At 48.3% G+C, this 19,530-nt stretch overlaps 1 protein-coding gene across 1 annotated transcript in view; it reads right to left on the bottom strand.

Annotated features, from left to right (window-relative positions):
* The window catches only part of TBXAS1 (thromboxane A synthase 1), a 155,689-nt gene that overhangs the window by 1,940 nt on the left and 134,219 nt on the right, over nt 1-19,530 (bottom strand). Inside the window, exons 10-12 of the mRNA XM_049643045.1 lie at nt 6,273-6,364; nt 2,250-2,387; nt 548-710 (exon numbers count right to left, since the gene is read on the bottom strand). Coding sequence (XP_049499002.1) covers nt 548-710; nt 2,250-2,387; nt 6,273-6,364 — 393 coding nt within the window. The remainder of the gene's footprint in view (nt 1-547; nt 711-2,249; nt 2,388-6,272; nt 6,365-19,530) is intronic.

Below are 19,530 nucleotides of genomic sequence, written 5' to 3'. Positions count from 1 at the left end.
GGGCGAGCCCAATCTGGTGTGAGCCCCTTTCTTCACTCTCTGGCTAGTCATTCATTTGCTAATATTTGTTCAGTGAAGGTGTGAGTACCTGCCCTGTACCTGGTGCTGGAAGCTCCAGCAATGAATCAGACAGACTTTTGGTTCCTGCCCTCACAGAGCCTGTGGTATATGGTAAATGTAGTATAAGGCCTCAGGCAAGTTACTTAAGCTCTCTGAGCTTTATTTTAGCTCCTCATCTGAAGAATGGGGATAATAAAACCTACTCTGGGGGATTACTGGGTTCTCATTGCTGAGGAGGGAAGAGGTACAGCTTCCCTGTACACAGAACGTTAATAGTAATAACAGCTAACACTCTGATGATGTGCCAGGCACTTACCTGAGTGCCTGTACTGGCTCATTTAAGCCTCGCACAGCATGAACAGGGAGGAGGTGTTATTACCAACCCCCTTATACCGATCAAGGCCTCTTCAGGCCAAGAGGGATTAAGGATCGGCCCCGCCATGAGAACTGGGGTGGGCACCCCCTGTGCCCGGGAGAGCGAGCTCACCTGCGTCTCCGGGCAGGCCTCGAACCGGAACTCACGCAGGACGTGGAGCAGCGTCAGCTTGATCTCCAGCAGCCCCAGCCGCACCCCGAGGCAGCTCCGGGGGCCCGCCCCGAATGGCAGGTATGTGAAGGGACGTCGGAGTCTCCGGGCCTCTGCCGTGAACCTGCGAGGGCCGTGCAGTCAGGGTAGGTCAGGGTAGGTCAGGGTAGGCCGCGGACACCCCGCCTCCCTTCCCCTTCCTCTGCAGCCAGTCGGTGTGGCTGAGGGAGCCCTTAATCTGAGGCCACACTCCTACCAAGCGGGCCTGAACCCCACCATGCTCAATAGAATCCTGTTTTCACGCGGCCTCCTCCCTCTCTGGAGCAGGTGGCTGCTGATCCCTGAGCTTCAGTCCTGCCCTCTCCTGGGTCTGGCAGAGCCCGAGAGGCACTGCTGACGTAAAGGAATCACCTGGAAGGCCCACTTTGCCCTCTCGCCCTCTCCTTAAGAATTGATTGTGCTGTTAATGAGCCTGAAGGCTGTGATTCACGAGGATAAGTCTTGAGAAAGCACAGCCCTCACCTGGGCCTGTGGCACCAAATTTCCCATCAGCCAGCGGAGGGCACCAGCCATCAGCAGCTTCCTAAGCAGAATTCCCCACGGAACCAGCCCTCCACTTCCTGCGAGTTTATCTGTTGGTGCCACTCGGGACAGCTATCTCCCCTGCCCACACTTGCCCTTCTGGTTCAAGTGACACCTGAACCATTGGGTGCTTTCCTAACGGGAGGCCCTTCCGCAGGAATTCTCTCCTACCTGCTACCAAATAGCATTTGCCACACGTGTTCTGTGACAGCAGAGCCAGGTGTCAACTACTGTGTTGTCACAGCTCGCTTCTTACCTGTGCATTTTTCTGGGCCTAGGAGCCCCTGACCCCCTGCCCCTTTTCAACTAGGATTAATGCACTTTTTCGTTTTCAAAGGTGATGCTGTAAGCCTTACAGCTGCAGTCCAGGGTGCTTAATATTTACTGTATTTCCGAGCCGCTACGCACTCGATATTATTGATCTAGGTGCCACCGCCCACAGGTTCCCAGTGAGGAGGTTGTAGAGTCGGGGCTCCTTTCCACAGAATGTTCTAAGTCCTACAGGCGGAAACAGCCCGCCCGGGGCCTCCCCATGGCCAGATCACACAAGGAAGGGATATGGATTGATTCTGACGAGGAGGGTGTGGATGCCTGCTCATTTTAAATCTGGGATCCTTGAAATGAAATTTAGGCAACGGACCAAATCCGTGTAGGGGGCAGGAGTGGGGATCCAGGTCGACCGTGTTAGCATAGCTGGATCTCATGAATTCAGGGAGAAATTTAGTTCATAACTCTTAGGAACAAGCTCCAGTTTTTTTAAAAGGAAATCTATTGTTGCTTTCCAGAGCACACTGAAATACGATCCTGTGTCCTGTTTCCCGGCTTGAAGAAACCGAGGGCCCCCAATTGAAATTGCCTTGTTACTTGCATGCAGGGCTGCTGAAACGCTACATCTCTGGATTCTGTTGGGGGCTTTTAAAAATGGTACCGGTATTTCCTTTGGAAATGATGCCTCACAAATATCTGACTCCCGTGACTTTTGACTGGGGACAACTTTACTAAATCGGTGTTTCCCCTTGGCCGCTTCCAAGGGCCTTCCTCTCGTGTCCCTCCGGGGCCCATTTGAAGGCACTGAGCTCACCTCTCAGGGTCGAAAGCCTCGGGGTTTGGCCAGTACTCAGGGTCATGGTGCAGGGCGCCCACCGCCATCTCCACCACGGCGCCTGCCGGGATACGCTGCCCCTGAACCTCACAGTCTCGCGCCGCCTCTCGCGTGAACCTGCGGGGACACACGGGTCAGTTCCCCCTCCCCCCGCCTCGATTGCGCAGCTGCAATAAGCAGAACTCGGCGGCGGTGCTATGGGGCAAACGGAGTCGGAGTGTGAAGTGCGCAGTGAAGCTGGGGGTATAGGGGAACAAGAGCTCCGGCCCTCTTTCAGGGGTGACCTGGATGGTTTCCACACACCGCACCCCCCCCCCCCCCCCGCAACCCCCTCTACTGCCCAGGACCCTGCAGTCTCTAGGCTCTTTAGACTCAGTTGGCGCTCAGTGAAAATGCATTCATCCATCTCGGTGCATCCATCCATCGAGCCTGAAGAGCTTCTCTTAGGCCTGGTTAGGGGAGCACAGGTACCTTTGAAGGGCTTGTTTCTGGGGAGGGGCTTGCAGGGCTACTCCCCTGGCCACGCTTTCCCTCATCCGTTCAAGGTCAAGCCTCTTTAAATTGCCCTCGCCCACCGCTTTGCTTTACCTAAAGGAAATTTGGGTTTGAAAATCTGATCTCGGTTCATTGTCTGTGTCACTATGGATAACTTCTACTCGAGGGGAAAACTTTTGGGCAGCTTGTTTACTGTACCAAGTGGCCATGGCACAGTCCCATTTCTTTATATATATGTATTTTATATATAGTAAAAAATTATATATACACTAAAATTATATATATACTAAAGTTATATTTATATTATATTATATTATATTAATTATATATTTTTTGATAGAGAGGGGGCGCAAGTGAGTGAGTGAGAGACAGAGGGAGAGAGAAGCAGGGCTCACCCGATGCGGGGCTTGAACTCACAAACCGTGAGATTTTGACCTCAGCCAAAGTCAGATCCTTAACGACTGAGCCACCCAGGCACCATGTATTGTATTTTTAAGGGCTAGACTATAGATTTTTTCATATGAACATAAAATTTCTGGAAGAATACCTGAACTTCTATGATTTCTTCTAAGGGATGAGACTGGGGTGGAGGATGGCAGGGGACTAGAGGTGTCAGCTTTCTCTTTGGACCCTTCTGTATTGTTTCGGTTTTTGGTTTTGGTGGTTTTTGTTTTTACTTTAAGTATAAGCATATTATTTTTGTAATATAGATAATTACTTTAAAATTAAAAATAATCTATGCTGGCTTTTACTTCACATTATAGGACTGGACTTTCCTAAATATCTTAGGGGAGATATAATTGTTATCCTAATTATTATTCTATACTCTTCTCACTTCTCAGAGAAATTAAGAGCAATCCGAGGCTCCTTGTGGGATTTAACACTCTGTTAAAGCTACCAATGCAATTAATATGTGCTTGGAGCTGGTAGCAAAACACCAGGGCTCAAATCAGAGCAAGAAGGTGGGGGTTTCTGATGTTGCAGCCTCAGTTCTAACGGGTCAAACTAGGCTATACCCTGGCATCCCCTTCTTTGTCATCTTTACTGGAAATATCTTGGACCTGGATCCAAGACCCCCTCAAAGCCAGGGCTTTCCCTTCTGTATATGGTTGGGCCTCCTGCCGGGCTAGGCCAGCCCACACACAAGGCCAGAAAAATCTGCTGAATTATATTGCATAGAAACCTGGATTCACAGTGATAACACTTCAACAAGAGTTATGTTTTCCACAGGGGCCATTCTGAGATTTTGGGGGAATAGTGGTGTGTCAGTGCTTGGGAAAAGCCAAGATGCTTTTTTGAGATTAAAATAATAAAATAAAGTAAAATAACATAGAATTCTCACTGTGCCTGTATTCACCAAATCTATTGCTTGGGCTGAAGCGAATTGGCTTCTTGTCTGGCTGAAAATAATGATGGCTTGCCTCTCTCATTTCTGTTGTTTGATAACAGAAGTCAGCAGGGCTGATACGTTAAAAATTCCAACAGAGTAGGTGGGGAGGAAGGTGAGGCCCAGGAGATCACGGCTTGCCCAGGATTGGAGCAGGATGGAAGCGGATCATTTGACTGGAAAGGTCAGTCCTTCTTTCTCTTCACCTCGCACCTTACGTGGTGCTCCACCTAGAGTGGTGTGGCTTTTCAGATGTTCTGTCCCACTGATTCTCACCACTCCTGTGGGGCGGGCCGAGCAGACATTGTGTGCCCACTGAACACACAGGAAGCAGAAGCACAGAGCAGTGCAGAATTTACCCAAGATCACACAACAAACTAAGGGCAGTGATGTGAACCTGTCTTGACTTTCTATCTAAATTTGTTCTGTGATTACGGAGCACTGGCACTGTATGTGACCTTATGAGGGAATCAGCAAATCTTGTCCTGCCTTCCCGAACCAGCTGCTGGTTCTCTGGAGCAGTGCCTTCGCTGGCTTCCTTTTTCATAGTACTGTTTATAAAAAGGTCACTAGGAGAATTGATCAGAGCATTTTGGCATTAAAGAGCCTGTTCACGTTGTCGCTCAACACATCATCTCCACAAGGTCTCGCGTGATGAGTTCTTGATTGGATTCAGATCCAGGAAATGACGTGTCTTTGATCATTGATAGACTTTCTTCCCGCTAGAGAACGTGACCATTCAACTCTGCTGGTTTCTCTCTCGGCCAGGAGCCTCAACAACCGAGCAGGGAGCTGACTCCAGTTATCGGCCATCTCTAGGGTCCTGTAAAGGCTTCTTTCCTCTAGACAGCCTTTGTTCTATCACTGAATGTCTTATTTCAAATTTCATTTTAATGTGTATAGCAGATGCCCACAGTTCCCTTGGAAGGAAGCTAGGTATAAATCATTAAAAAACGAAGATTGGAGACAGTTTGCTCTGCAGCTCCCAAGGAAATCAGGAAAGGCCCATAGAATCTGGCCCTGGAGTTACTGGCTGTTCCCAGATCAGGGAGACTGAAACCCTGTGTGCTTGAGGACCGTGTGATTTCACTCCCTTCTGTGGAATTCTGTCTCTTTGCTCTGGGTCTGAACACTGCACAATCGCTACAGTCACACTCTCTGTGATGTTTTTGGTTGGAATATAATTTTGAGATAGCTTCAAATCATCCACATTTTCTCTCTTAAAATGGCAAAAGCTACCTCCAAATGGATTATGCGGTATATTCATTCATAGACATGCAGAGTGGAACTTACAATATATAGGGTTAAATGCTTTGTGTTGCTTCTGTTTCTAGAACCTGAAATCTGGCCACTGTTTCCCTCCCTAAGGGTCTGGGGACCCAAGTTAAGATGCTGTGCTCCCTGGAAGGCCTCGCTTAGGGGGAGTTGGAAAGAAGTGGAAGACCAGATTCCTGCTCTCAAGGCACTTACAGGTTGGTGTGAGTGGATGTACTTGGGCAAAATATTGCAGAGGGGTTGAAAAGTATCCAAGAATATAATATGAAGTACAGTCAGCGTGAAAATGCTGAGGGAGGAGAGGCAAATGGCCTGCAGTGGCGAGTCTTGGGTTGGAGTTTGAAGGATAGGACAAGTGTGGGTTGTTGGAAAGTGAGGAGACGCCTCCCAGGCCTTGGGAGGTCCCCCCTGGAATGTCAACTCCGAGGGCAGGGGTTTTATCTGTTTTGTACATGGCTCATTTCCCAGTGCTTGCAACAGCATTCGGCTCAGTAAATAGTTGCCAAATGAATGACTAGTGAAAGCCATTCCAGGCTAGGAGGCCAAAGAGATTGGCTTGGGTTGGGTAGGAAGGTCGTTAAGAAAAGCCCAGTGATGCTTGGAGAAGGTAGTTAACAGAAAGGAAAATGAGCCAGACATTTACTGCTGTGGTTACTGCGTGGAAGGCATCGTGCCCCAGGGGATACAAAGAAACCCAAGGCTCAGACCTCATCCTCCAGGAACTTGACTCCAGCATTCCTGATAACCCAGGTTGTGACAGTCTGAGGACTAGTGAGGACCTGAGACAGTGATGCCGAAGGGGCTTTGGGCAGTGTGTTGGGGGCGTGGGAGGGACTCGGGCGTACCTGAAAGCTGGTGGGTAAATCCTCAAGGTCTCTGCAATCACCATGTCCAGGTAGGGCAGGTGTTCCTGGAGGCTGCAGTAGTCAGGGGCCGGCTGATGGAGGAGTCGTGACAAAGGAAGAAAGTTGAGTTATACCAAGTCACACAGCATTCTGGCTTCTCCATTAGCTTTACAGTCCCGCTCCAACTCAGCAGACTCGAAGTGGAGACGCCACAAAGTGCAAAGTCAGTTCAATCCAAACTGCACTGGGCTAGCACTGCGCATGTCCTGTTGTACTTGTTTCGTGGTGCTGTATATTACTGGGGACCCGCCGGACCAGTTTGGCACCTGGGGGTCTCTGAGTGTCATAGAGACGTTTGGTTCCAACCCAATGACAGCAGCTTCAGCTGCAAGCATTTATTGAGGGAGGATGAGGTGGTGGCCACATATTGTATGGACACAACCTGACTTCCTCCTCCCTGCAAACCTGCGAGACAGCTGTTCTCCCATCTCTTAGAGGAGGAAACTGAGGCTCAGAGAGGTGGCCACATAGATACTAACTGGTACATCATAAAGTTAAAGGATGCATAGTGAAGTCACAAAAAAAGTTCTGATAACAGAAACTAAAGAGCTATTTTAAATCAGTAAGAAAAGAAACTCATTAGGAAAATGGTCAAAGGATATGAACAGGCAAAACACAGAAGAAATACAAGGTGCCCTGATGAAAAATACAAATGAAAACGAGGAGATTCTGTTCTTCACTGATCAGATGAGGAAAGGTTGGGGAAAACTGATTAGATACTAGAGACTGAAGGTGTAGAAAAGCATGACCCAGCAGCCCGTGTTGGGGGGACACCGGTGCCCCTTGGACAATGCCCACTGGAGTGACACTGTCACCCTCACCCCTGGCCTGGGGAGGAGGGACACATGGGTATGAGCTGGGGAGCAGGATGTGGGTGGGAGGGTTAGGATGGGGTCAGGGAGGCTCATTCGCTGTTCTGCTAGGTTTCCCCAAATTCTCTCTCCCCACTCCCTACAGAGCCAAACACCTGCTTGGTGGGGGACAGCGGGACAGCTTCATTTCTTTCAACCAGGTAGTCCTGATGCAAGAGCAGTCTTCAACTTGGAGATGTGCTTTCTCCTCTCCTCCCCTCCCAGAGCAGTAGAGGACAGCACCAGGAGGGGGGTGGGCAAATTCATGCTGCAACCCCCAACTTTCCAGGGGTGGGCCCTGAGTGGCCTTGCTCCACCCTCTGGGAGCCATTCCCAGGCCTGCAGCTGGCCACATGGGATCTGAGCCAGTGGTTCTCAGAGAGAGAGCTCCCTGGATTGGCCACATCAGGGTCACCCAAGAAATGTAGATCCCTGCCTTCCCCCGCCCCCCCACCACAGACCAGACCAGAAACGGTGGGGTGGGCCCAGTAAGCCATCTGGTGAGAGCAGGTGGGCAGGCCCTGTGTGGGATGTGCTTGGTTTGCTTGAGGAAGATAACACCAGGCCAGCTGGCTGGAGCAGAATGGGGACTCAAGGGGACAGAGGGGAGAGTGGTAGGAGATGGGGTCAGGGGCCAGGACACATGGAGTCTTGGAGTCCTTGGTAAGTATTTTAGCTAATCTATCACTGAACAGCCGTTCAATATAATGCAGCCATTCAACGATGTCTGTAGTATACTGTGGAGTAAAAAAGTCAAGTTACAGAATATGTGTAGTTTAATGTTTATAAATTTGCACGGCAAAGGGGAGGGGTTTCCATTTCTACTTTGTAGTAAAAAATAATAATGATTGGTTTCCCCAACTCACTCTCCTCCTCATTTCTGGGAACCCTTCCTTCGGAAGGTTACCGCCAGACCCTATGTTTCCACCTCCACAGCAGACCGCCAGGGCCTGCTCAGTGAGCATGTGGCCCTTGAGAAGGCCCTGTGCTTGGAGCTTAACGCTCTTTGGTCGCCATCTGTGATTCTTAATCCTTTTACCTCTGAATTGGGACTTTGGAAGTAGAGTCTGATGGGACAGTGGAGGATGCGCCAGGGCTCAGAGCGTCACTTGTGTGTGGTCCCGCCTCTGGCCACCTCCCCACGACCCATTCTCAGCTGCCTGCTCTCCCGCCCCTGGTGCCTGGGGCCCAGCCTGGCCCCGCTCTCCCTGACGTGCCCTGTAACCACAGTTGCCCCCCTCCCCAGTCCAGGGCCTGGGCTCAGGCACAGAGAGGGTGGGGATGGGGTGCATGTATCCTGAGGCATCTTGAGTGGGCATAGTGGCAGCTGTGCCTGCCCTGGGCTGGCAGCATCATGGTGTGTCTCAGGGCTGGCCAGAGGCTGCGAATTGGCTAGGGCCAGCCTCTGCCCGCTTTTGGCCCAGGTACCAAGTGTGTCCCGGCACAGAGGTTTTAAAGATCTTTGAAGAGTCACAGTCTGCCATGGCATTGGGGGTGGACCTGTGGGAAGGAGTGATGCCTGGCCCAAGTTCCCTAGACCCTGTCCCCAGCTGGGTCACGTGCAGGGGTCTAGTGGCTAGCAGGATGGGGCAGGACCCCTAAACATGCATGGGGGCCTAAGTCCCCAGCCCGTTTGGTATCCCCGTGCCTGATGGAGTGCCCCCTTGGGGGAGCCTGGGGAACCCTTCTTCTTCCCCCTAATCTTTAGTAGTTTGAATTGTGCTTGTTTCTTCTGGCCTGCGAGTGACAAAATACAAATTGTGTAGTTTCAGTGATCCTGCATGTGAGTTAAATGCCCTGTGATAATTTACATTTAAAACCGGCATTGCATGATATAAAGATGAATGGTAAGATTCATGCTGGAGGAGAAGAAAAGAGGGAGAGCCTTTGTATTTACCGTTAATGGCACTTTCCCCGAGTTTTGAATGAGGGGCCCCCTATTTTCACTTTGTATAAAAGAATGACATAGTTGGCCCTGCAGGCCATGGTTGATTGGCCCAAGGGTGAGCCTCAGACCCAAGGGTACAATTCTGGAAATTTGGATCTAGTGCAGACAAAAAGGAGTTTTTCTCCAACGGGTGGAGGCTGAGCTCAGGTGAGTCATGATCTGCTGGTGACCATGTTCTGCCTTGTGGATGAATAAGCAGAAAATTCCAGTTGGCTGTGAGAAAGAAGAAATGAATTAAATGTGCAGAGGGAAGTAGAGGCAAATGACACAGGAAGAGACCATTTCCTGGTGTCCCCTAGAGTTCCAGTTTCTGTTTGCCACCCTCCGACTAGTCACTAGCCCAGTGGGTGGTGAATCAGTACCCTTACAGCATTTTCTCATTTATGGTCTAAGTTGGCAACAGACAAATTCTGTTATCTGCAACCAAGGGAGACTTATCAACATATGCAGAAAATGTAAAAAACAAAAAACCCCAAAACCAAACCAAATGAACAAAACACCAAACCAAACCAAACAAAAAACTAAAACCCCACGAAAAATGGTGGTACTGTGCACCAGAATATAGAACCATATTACAAAAAGAAAAAGAAACCAGATGTGGAAGCAACGTCCCTAACGGTAGATGGAATTGGTTCCCCAAACAAAATTTATGGTTTAGAAGCTGTCAGCATTTGTCAAAGAAAGAAAACTTTTAAAGGTAGGCTAAGGGAATTTGATGTGATCAAGTCACAGTCTTCATTATTCTTTCTCTGGATGAGCTTTTTACTGTGCTTCCAAGCTTTTGGCTCAAGATACACATGTAAACATCATCTTGGTCCCGCGGTTCTCCGCATGATGGAACGTTAGAAGCAGTGGGCCGACTTTTACTATATAAGGATGCTTGGGCCCTGCCCAGCCAGGGACTCACCTGTTGGTTTGAAGTGGGGCCTGGGCCCCAGTTCTTTCCAACCCCCGCCATGGTTATAATGTGTTGGGGGCTGAGACCACTCACTGCATTAGTCCTTCTGCGATCTACCCCCGCGATCCTTTCTGTGGGAGGAGTGGGCAGATGGGATGGAGGGAGGTTCACGCCTGCACATTTTAATCAAACCCAGGTAAGGTAATGAGGTTCCAATCCCTGTCCCACTGACAGACCAGTCTGCCCATCTGGACCTTTGCCTCGAAGTAGTTCTTTCAGGAAAATCAGGAATAAAGAGGTCCTACACCAATCATACCAGCAGAGGGCAGCAAGTGTATGGCAAATGGGGACTCCCTTGCGAGGCTGGGCCCCTACTCAGAATCACAAATTAAACTCCCAAAAGACTTAGGAATCATGAATCCGAATTTTTCATCATAGAGATGAGAAACAGGAGACCCAGAGAGGAAAACTGCGAGGCTAAACTCACAGCTAGAACTTGGAGTAGAAAACTTACGTCCTTATTCATTCAGCAATCTCTCGATGCACACCTACTGCCAGGTGCTGAGGATCCAGACATGATCAAGTCTCTGCTCTTTGGGGAAGCCGACTTCTAAGCAAATCATTATACTGGATGTGGAATGTGCTGTAGGATGGACTTAGGAGGAACGGCAAACAGTTCGGTTTGAGAGTTCATTCATCCACTTATTCATTCGACATTGCCGAGCAGATGTGTGCTATTGGCCAGCCACTGTGCTAGGCACAGGGCACATAACTTTGACACACACTGACCCTTCCCACCCTCTTGGACCTTATAGTCTGTCCTAGAATGCAAACCAATGGTGAGGGTTTCAGAGCCGTGAGCACAAGGCTCTGTGGAAGAACAGAAGGACACACATCCCAGGCATTTGGAATCAGGGAAGCTAACAGGAGAAAATGAAGCCTAAGCCAAGGTCTTTATGATGGATAAAAAAGCCAGCGAAAAGTGGGTGGGCTTGTTTGGGTGTGGGTTCGGACAAACCAATCTAAAAAAAAAAAAATCCGTGAGTCCATCACAGGACCTTAAACCATGACTGGATATTTGATATACTTATGAAATTATGGTTTATTTGCTGTTGTTTTAATTTGAGAGATGGTGGGGAGGGGAAGAGAGAGAGAATCTTAAGCAGGCTTCACACTCAGCTCAGCATGGAGCTCAATATGGGGCTCCATCCCATGACCCTGGCTGGGATCATGACCTGAGCCAAAATCACAAGTTGGATGCTCAACCAACTGAGCCACCCAGGCTCACCAGTTCATTTGTTTTTAATATGATAATGGTATGGTTGTCCTGTTTTAGAAAAGAGTCCTTTTATTTTAGAGGTGTAGAATGAAATATTTACAGATGACGTAAGACTTCTGAGACTTTTATTTAAAAAAAACCCAAAAACTGGAATTGGGGGAAGGTGGGGAAATACATGAAACCAAAATGACCATAGTTGACCTCTTGTTGAGGCTGGGTGATGGGTACATAGTCCCCTTAAGTATTCTAATTTGTATAAAGTTTTCCTTCAAAAAAAAAAAAGTTAAAATACTGAATAGAAATTGAAATAACAATACTGTGGCATAGCCTTTTAGATGCGTTACAGAATTAAAAATGGCTCTGTCAGGCTGGCCAAGTGGGAGAGGTGTGGTTTGGAGCCGGATCTTGTAGGACACTTGGCAGTTTTCTGGGCACAGGAGGCAGAAAGCCGTCCCACGCGGGGCAGCCTTTGGGCTGAGTCAGAAGTGTGGTGGGCGTGGTCGGTGGTGGAGCACTGTCAAGAAATGAACCAGAAATGGTACTTGTGCTCTATGGGTGCTATGTATTTGTCTTTGGCATCTAGAAAAAAAAATTACCCAATAAAAAAATGTTGGGAGGGGGTGGTGTAGAATTCACTTGAAGTGAGAAAGGGAAAGAGAGGGTAGCTTAGTCAAGAGAATGCTTTCCCTTAGAAGCAGAGGCTGGCCAGCTCACCCCAAATGTTTACAATAGCAGGAGCATCCTCGAAGGCAGGAGGCCGGGAGCTCGGAGCTGAGGTTTCTGGCCCAGCCCATCCCATCCCTTGCTGTTGCCCTTGGGTGCTTGGACCCTCTGTGCTGCTCAGGGCTGAGGAGCACCTGGTTGGCCTGGAATGTCGGGAGAACTGAGGGGCATCTGAGCAGAACATCCTCTCATTTTGAACCAAGAAGCACTTTAAGCGTCTTGTGTTTCCAAAAGATCAAGATAAAAAGCCATCCCCCAGGGTTCTTCCTGACTTCGGTTACGCAGGCCATATTACTCAGAATTAGAATCAACCTGTCCTGCCTCCCACCCAGCGAGGCTGCTACTGCAGCCTTGCTCCCCGACCTTGGCCATGCCTCGGGGTAGTCACTAGGTCCAGCTGGGGTTTCCGTCCCTGGATCCATCCCTGGATCCGTCCCTGGATCCTGTCCTGGATCTGTTGCCCAGCAGCTGTGGCCTTGGGGCAAGTGCCAAGGGCAACATCAGCAGGTCACCTGGTCTGTAAGTTGGGGTCATGCCTGGCTCACAGGGCAGGGTGGAGGAGACTGTGAAGGTGAAAGATCTCTGCATCTTTGGTAATGTACCGAAGGAACAGGTAATTCTTCTGTTCGAACGTATCTGGAGGCAGGGAGCTCATTTCATCACGAGGCCGTCTGTTGCATGAATTAAATGACTCTATCAGGATGTGTTAAGGAAGAAAGTGATTTTAAAATCCCATGGAACTTATTTCAGCTGGGATTTATTTCATAAAATAAGCCACTATGCTCTTACAAGTTTGAAAAGAAAAAGAAATGTTAAATCTTTTTTTAATATTTGATTTTGGGGAACATTGATTAAATAGTAAATATTTAATTACTAAGTATTGGGAAAAATAGAGATTTAAAAATAAACTGAATCTTTGCCTTGTGGTTTACATTCTCAGTCCAGAGTTCCTTGATTTTCCAGAAGGTTTTTTCATCTGTATGTTGATTTTCAGTGGGCAGTAACTTCTAATTTTACTTCCAAGGTTCTTGGTCTCTTAGTCTTTTACTCTTAGAGCTTAGATCTGTAAACCAATATTTAAATGCAAGGGATAAACCTGATGGTTAAGGGAACGTTATGGAAAATTTGTGGATAAATCCTTTTAAATAGGAAATAATACTGCCCTCACCTATTAAGGTCACCTTGTTACATTCAGATTTTTGTGTGCCATTTTCTTCGAGAGCTAGACACACATACACGTGTGCATACACGCACCCACACGTGCACACATGCACGTCCTGCCCCCACGTCACTCACACCTACACTTACACCACACACACGGTGTGTGCAGATAGAATGAGAAAAAGCAAATAAAAATGTCACTGCTTTCAAAAAGATTTTTCCTGGAGAGCCAGAGACCTCATAGAAAAATTAACGTTTTCTTATTTTGTGAAAGGAAATAGAAGTGGGGGCGGCTTCAATTTTGTCCTTCCCGAGGACTAACAAGGGCAGCATCGGATGGCACTAGTGAGTGCCCACGCATATGTCGCCGGACGTGGTGTTATATAAAGTGGGCTAAATTCTGCCAGCCTTTGCCCTCTAGAAGCAGGGAGCTCGAAATCCCTTAAGACTGGACATGCTAGCGTGGGGACAGCCAGGGGCTGTACAGCCATATGAAGAATAAAGATTTCCATTCACTCTCATTCCCTGGGGAACGTACGATAATAGTATGAAACCAAACTGCGGAAAATGTAACAACCTTCGCTTTGCCCTTTTGACCACCAGCCCAGGAGAAAAGCCCCTTCCCCCTGCGCCCGGTCCCCAAGATGCAGGCGAGGCCTGAGTGGGGATCTGGGCTCCCCACTGACCAGTTCTCTAAAAGAGGCTCCGACTTCCTGGCTTTGAGATTCCATAGATGGGCCCACGTGAGCTGTTCCAGGCTTGGGGCAAGAAGCAGTGGGGGATGGAGGGATAGGGTGGGCTATGAGGTGGGCGGGGGATCTTTCTATCAACATCACTGCTTTGCCTAGCCAGTGCCCAGAAAGTCCTACCTGCTAACTTAAAGAATTTGGCAGATTTAGATGCAGACATGCATCCTTGCCTTAGAAAAGGTAATTAGGAGAGTGTGTATAGTATCTATTTATATCCACTTGAAAAGGAAAGAGAACCCATCTCACATAAACCCCTGGATTATTCCAGGTGCTCCTGTACTCTGAGGCCAGGCCATTAAGGGATTAGGTGACAAGACTGTAATGAAAGAACACAAACCCGCCTGTGTGTGCGCTCACTCACACACACACACACACACACACACACACACACACACCACAGTGCCAGCCCTTATCACCGAAGGCCCTGGGTTGAGCCTTATCAATATCCCTGACTTTCCATAAGAATTCCTGTCTTCGGAGATCTAAGATAATAATAGCACTCTGCCCCCCTGCAGTGTTTTACTGGGTACAGTAGGATTTTTACATCAGTTCTGTCATTTGGTCCTCACAACTGCACTGTGGGGTAGGTAGGGCAGTTTTTGCTGCCTATTTTATAGGTGAAAAAAAAAAACACACAGAGATTCAGAGAGGTTAGTGGCTTAACTAAGGTCACACAGCTAGTAAATAGCAGAGTCAGAACTAAATCCAGATCTTCAAATTCTAAGACTTGTCCATCATGCTGTACTGCATAGACCTCCCTCCCTCTCCCCTCCTCCCATCCTCCCCCCTTTCCCTTCCTCCCTCCCTCTCTTCCTTTCCTATTTTTAAAATATTTTATTTATTTATTTATTTATTTATTTATTTATTTTACAACTAATTTATTGTTAGGTTAGCTAACATACAGTGTATACAGTATAGTCTTGGCTTCGGGAGTAAATTCCCATGATTCATTGCTTACATACAACACCCAGCGCTCAGGCCAACAAGCACCCTCCTCAATGCCTATCACCCATTTTCCCCTCTTCCTTTCCTTTTGTACATTTTATGGAGGAATCACATGCATACGGAAAAAATACAGCACAACCTAAAGCACAGAGCTCGGTGAATTTTCACAGGGCGAGCGTACCCGCGTAACCATGTCTGATCAAGCCCCCAGATATTGCCAGCACTCTGAGGCGCCCCCGTGACCCTGTCCAATCACAGCCCCCTCAAGGGCATCTGCCATCCTGACTTGTAACACGAGCGATTACTTTTACCTTTTAAAAAATCTGTGTATAAACAGAATATGCTGTCTGTGGGCTTTTGCCCAGGCCTGCCTGTGTGTGTGCGGGGCCAGGTCTTGGAGACTCAGCCACGGTGTGGTGTGGAGCCGAAGTGTGTCCGCTCGAGTGATTGGGTGGTGCTCCCCCGGCAACTCATCCTTTCCACCGTGAGTGGACGTTTGAGTCATCCCAGTTTGGGGCCATTATGAATAAAGCTGAACATTCTTGTATATATATATATATTTTTTTAAGTTTATTTGGAGAGAGAGAGAGAGAGAGAGAGAGAGAGTGAGTGTGCAAGCAGGGGAGGGGCAGCGAGAGAGGGAGGGAGAGAGAGAGTCCCAAGCAGACTCTGCCATCAGCGCAGAGTCTGATGCGGGGCTCAGAGCCACGAACCGTGAGATCAAGAAATCAAGAGTCGGATGCTTAACCAACTGAGCCACCCAGGTGCCCCTTGTATATGTTTTTTTTGGTGGACATACGTACACATTTCTGTTGGCTCTGTACTTAGGAGTGGCTTTGCTGGGTCATAAGGGAATTGGTTGTACCTCAAACTTTAAGTGAATCAGTTGGAAAACAGGTCATTGACATACATTCCAGTTCCTTCTATTTAATCTCACTATGGGTTTGACCCTCTTCCCTCTGCCGCCAGATTCCAACTCGCTGAAACGCAACCACTATCTCTATTCCAGGAAAGGGTTGAGAGGAAAAAGTAGTGTATTATTTGGGAGGAGAGTTATTTATCCCTCTAGTGGGCGTGTAGGGAAAAGGAGAGGTAGAGACAAATAAGACACATCTCTAATCACCTGATTTTAAAGAACTGTCCCAGTTATCAGACATAAGGACTCATAAGCATAAAACACACTCCCAAATCAACTAGATTCGAGTCTTTGGATTATCTGTTGTTATGTAACGTTTAGGATTCTGTTCTCTCCATTAACAGCCAAGTGGTATATGATGTTTAAAGAGATAAGCCCCTAAGTAAGTGACGGTTAAATCACCCAGCTCACTTTCTCTGCACCAGGGAGAGAGTGTTTTGCATTTAATTTGCAGACCGATGCTTTTTGTTCACTCTGTCCCCACATAGATAGTATGTCTAGGACATGGGTGTGACATGCCTTTAGCAGAGTGTGGGGGCAGGGGGAGAGAGGAGACAAGACACAGTCCTATACATTCAACTCACTCTGTACTTGGGAAACTGTTGACTTGTTCCTTCAGAGATTTATTATTATGGTAATAGGGAGCCACTGAAGGTTTGATGAGTAGAAGTGACGCACTGAAAATGACTATAACTCTGACAGATGATGTAGAGGAGGACAGTAGGAAGAGCTGGTCAACAAGACAACAAGGAGACTATTGTAATAGCCTGGGCAAAAGTGAGGGTCTCTGATGACAGAGCAGTGGTCAGAGTGGGCAGGGGGTTGAAAGAGAAGCAGTGCAAGCAGTGATTCCCCGTCTTGGCTGCTCCCCACCGAGCCCGGAGCCCTACCCCGAAATGTTCAGGTTTAGTTGGTCTGGACTGGTGTGCAGGAATTAGTAGTGTTCTAAATGGTCCCTGGAAAACTCTCATATGCAGCTGATACAGAGTCATCGTAAGGAAGGAAGACTAGTCCAGGGAGGTGAGTCTTCGGATGTAAGGGGGCAGGGAGTGAAGTGATGAAAGCGATCCCGAGGTTTCATTCCTGGGGGCACCGAAAGATGGACGGAGGACCAGTCCGGGTGGGCTGCCTCCTCCAGGAGAGCTCAGCTCTGGCAGGCTTGTGTTGGGGAAGATGGTGTCCCGCTCAGCTGCACAGAGGGGGATGAGTCCCCGGGATGGGGGCTGGAAGAAAAGCAGGGCACCAAGGACTGAACTGTAGGGCTTCCCAGGGAAAGGAGGCTGAGGGGCTGGAAAGGAAGAGACTCTGGATAGTCTCGGGTCTCCTGGACACAGCCATGGAGATAAAGGACAAGGAATGGCCTTTGCATCAGTCAACTGAATGAGGGAGGGGTGGGCCAGCATCAGCAGGGTTAACAGATGAGCGGGTGGAGAGGGGATGGAGCGACGGCGAGTGAGCTGGGGCTGGCATGCCACTTCCAGGGGCACACTCCCAAGAATTCGGGGGACCTGAGCAAACCAAGGGGGAGAAATGAGAGCATTGCCACACGACTGAGCAGCAGACATGTGACAAAGGAAAAGTACGTGCTGCTCCTCTCATTAGTGGGGCAGACCCAGGATGATGGTATAAGGCGTGGGGAGAACAGTTTTGATGCAATATAGGGAAGGATTTTCAGATGACTAGAACTTCATGAAATAGACAAGCCCCATGCACACTGGAGATTTTCAAAAGCTGTCACTGAGCATCTGAAGAGGTTGCTGGAGGATATTCATGGATCCCTCATTGAAAGCAGGTAGACATGTGTGACCTCATGGTAACTTCCACATCTAGGATGGTCTGAAGCGTCATGACTACCCGCCCCCCCGCCCCCCCCAAAATGGCACCGCATCTACCCAGGGACAGCCTGTGACACTAGCAGATCCTGGGTCACCTGCTGGCTGAAGAAATGTCACGTGAAGGTGGAGAGTGATGAACTTGCCCTATTTACCCCCCACCTCCACCCCCAGCACCGCCCCCCGCCCCCACCCCCCCAGCCCTCATTCCTGTGTGCGTGTTGATAATTCAGTCTAAAAGTCAGAGCCCAGGTCAGGTGCTGTTTGGGGAAATGGTAAACAAAGATAAGAGCTTTAAGCACTGGAATTTATTTTTTATCCACTCTGCCTAAAAGCAACTGCATGTTAAATTTAGAAGGCTGGCTTCCAGACCCCTCCCCACCCTCCTGTTTCCTGCCTCCTCTTTACCGCCCATGCTCACAGCGCGGTCTTGCTGACCATAGAATAGGAAATGTGTTTGGAAAGCCCAGGAGTCTTTAGAGGCTGCCTGCCTGGATGTTTCTAGAAATGTATCATCTCTGGGCCTGGGAGAGAGGGCCATTTCCTCCGATAGCTGGCTCTGCCCACCATCCCAGCAGCAACCGTCTCTACCCAAATATTTACCCACACGTCCTCTAGGCAGGGCCGCGGTACATCGGCCTCACACTGTCGGTAGGTGAGATGCTCCCCAGGGAAGTAGCCGCATTTTCAGCAAGACCCCTTACAATTTATTTACAAAGGTCTCCCTCACGCCTGGGAATCTATAATTGAACAGCTCTCTTTTCTATGTAGGTTAAATCCCTTTGCAACCAACTCCCAAGAACCTGTAGAAATCCTTTTGTTGGCCTGGAATTCTGTTGTATTGAATATTGTTGGAAATAAATGAGCCATTGTCTGGACTGAGAATTTTCTGGTTAGATAGAGATCTCCACTGTGATGCGATTTATTGTGGCAGGATTTTTTTTTTCCAGCTCATTTTAAATTCCCTATTGCCTGCTCAGTCCATTTTCCCATCTCAGGATATAAGTGGGGAGGGCTAGGCTGAAGCTAAAAAAAAAAAAAGAAAAAAAAAAAAAAAAAAAAAAAAGGAAAGAAAAAAAGAAAAAAGTCTCCTTTGCCCAAGAATGCTGTCCAGAGGCCTAAATGGAGTCTGGGATCAGATTTTAGCGAGGAAAGAGTAGTACATCTACTCACTGGCTTAGGAGAAAGGAGTCACAGGAACTGGCAGCCGGCACATGAGTAGGAGATTAGTTACAGGATGATAAAGAGCCTCAGAGCCTCAGAAGGTCCATGAGTTCAACCCCCCGGGGCCCCACTGCACAGATGAGGACCCACAGCTCAGAGAGGTGGGGTGGCTTGTCTCTGCCTGTGCTCACACAGGCTCATTTACTGCTCTTAAAAAAAAATTCCACTAACCCAGCTAAGCTTTAAAATATATTCAGCCCTACTTATGAGTACGTTTTTGAAGTTAAAATAAAAAAAAAAAAAAAACGTAAGGAGCAATTCACTGTTTTTCTCTTTTATAATCAACTCTTGAGATTTTGCATTTCACGGTTGACAGACAGAATTGTAAGTGGAAAAGCAGAGATGTGGAATTCAACAGATCTGACTGGAGGACAGTGGGCAAGTTATCAAGCCTCACCAAGATTCAGTTTGCTCATCTGTGAAATGGGGACAAATCACATTTCAAAGGGTGGTAGTGAGGATTCCTCAGAGAGTGCCAATTGGGATTTTCTTAAGAAGCTCTGTTTGCAATTCTGCTTTGGGGCATGAGGTGAGGAGTGCATGTATCAGATTTGCTTGTTTCTAGAAGTGCTGGTCAGGGACCCGGTGAGTCCACGGTAGCCTCAGGCGTGGGGTCTTCCCAGGAGGGATGGAAACGACTGTGCCAGTGAGAATTAAGAATTCACTGGGGCT

This window comes from Panthera uncia, chromosome A2, assembly GCF_023721935.1.
Source record: "Panthera uncia isolate 11264 chromosome A2, Puncia_PCG_1.0, whole genome shotgun sequence".
NCBI classification, from domain to species: Eukaryota; Metazoa; Chordata; class Mammalia; order Carnivora; family Felidae; genus Panthera; species Panthera uncia.
The sequence above is the reverse complement of the archived record's forward strand: the minus strand, read 5'-3'. Positions and strand labels throughout refer to the sequence as shown.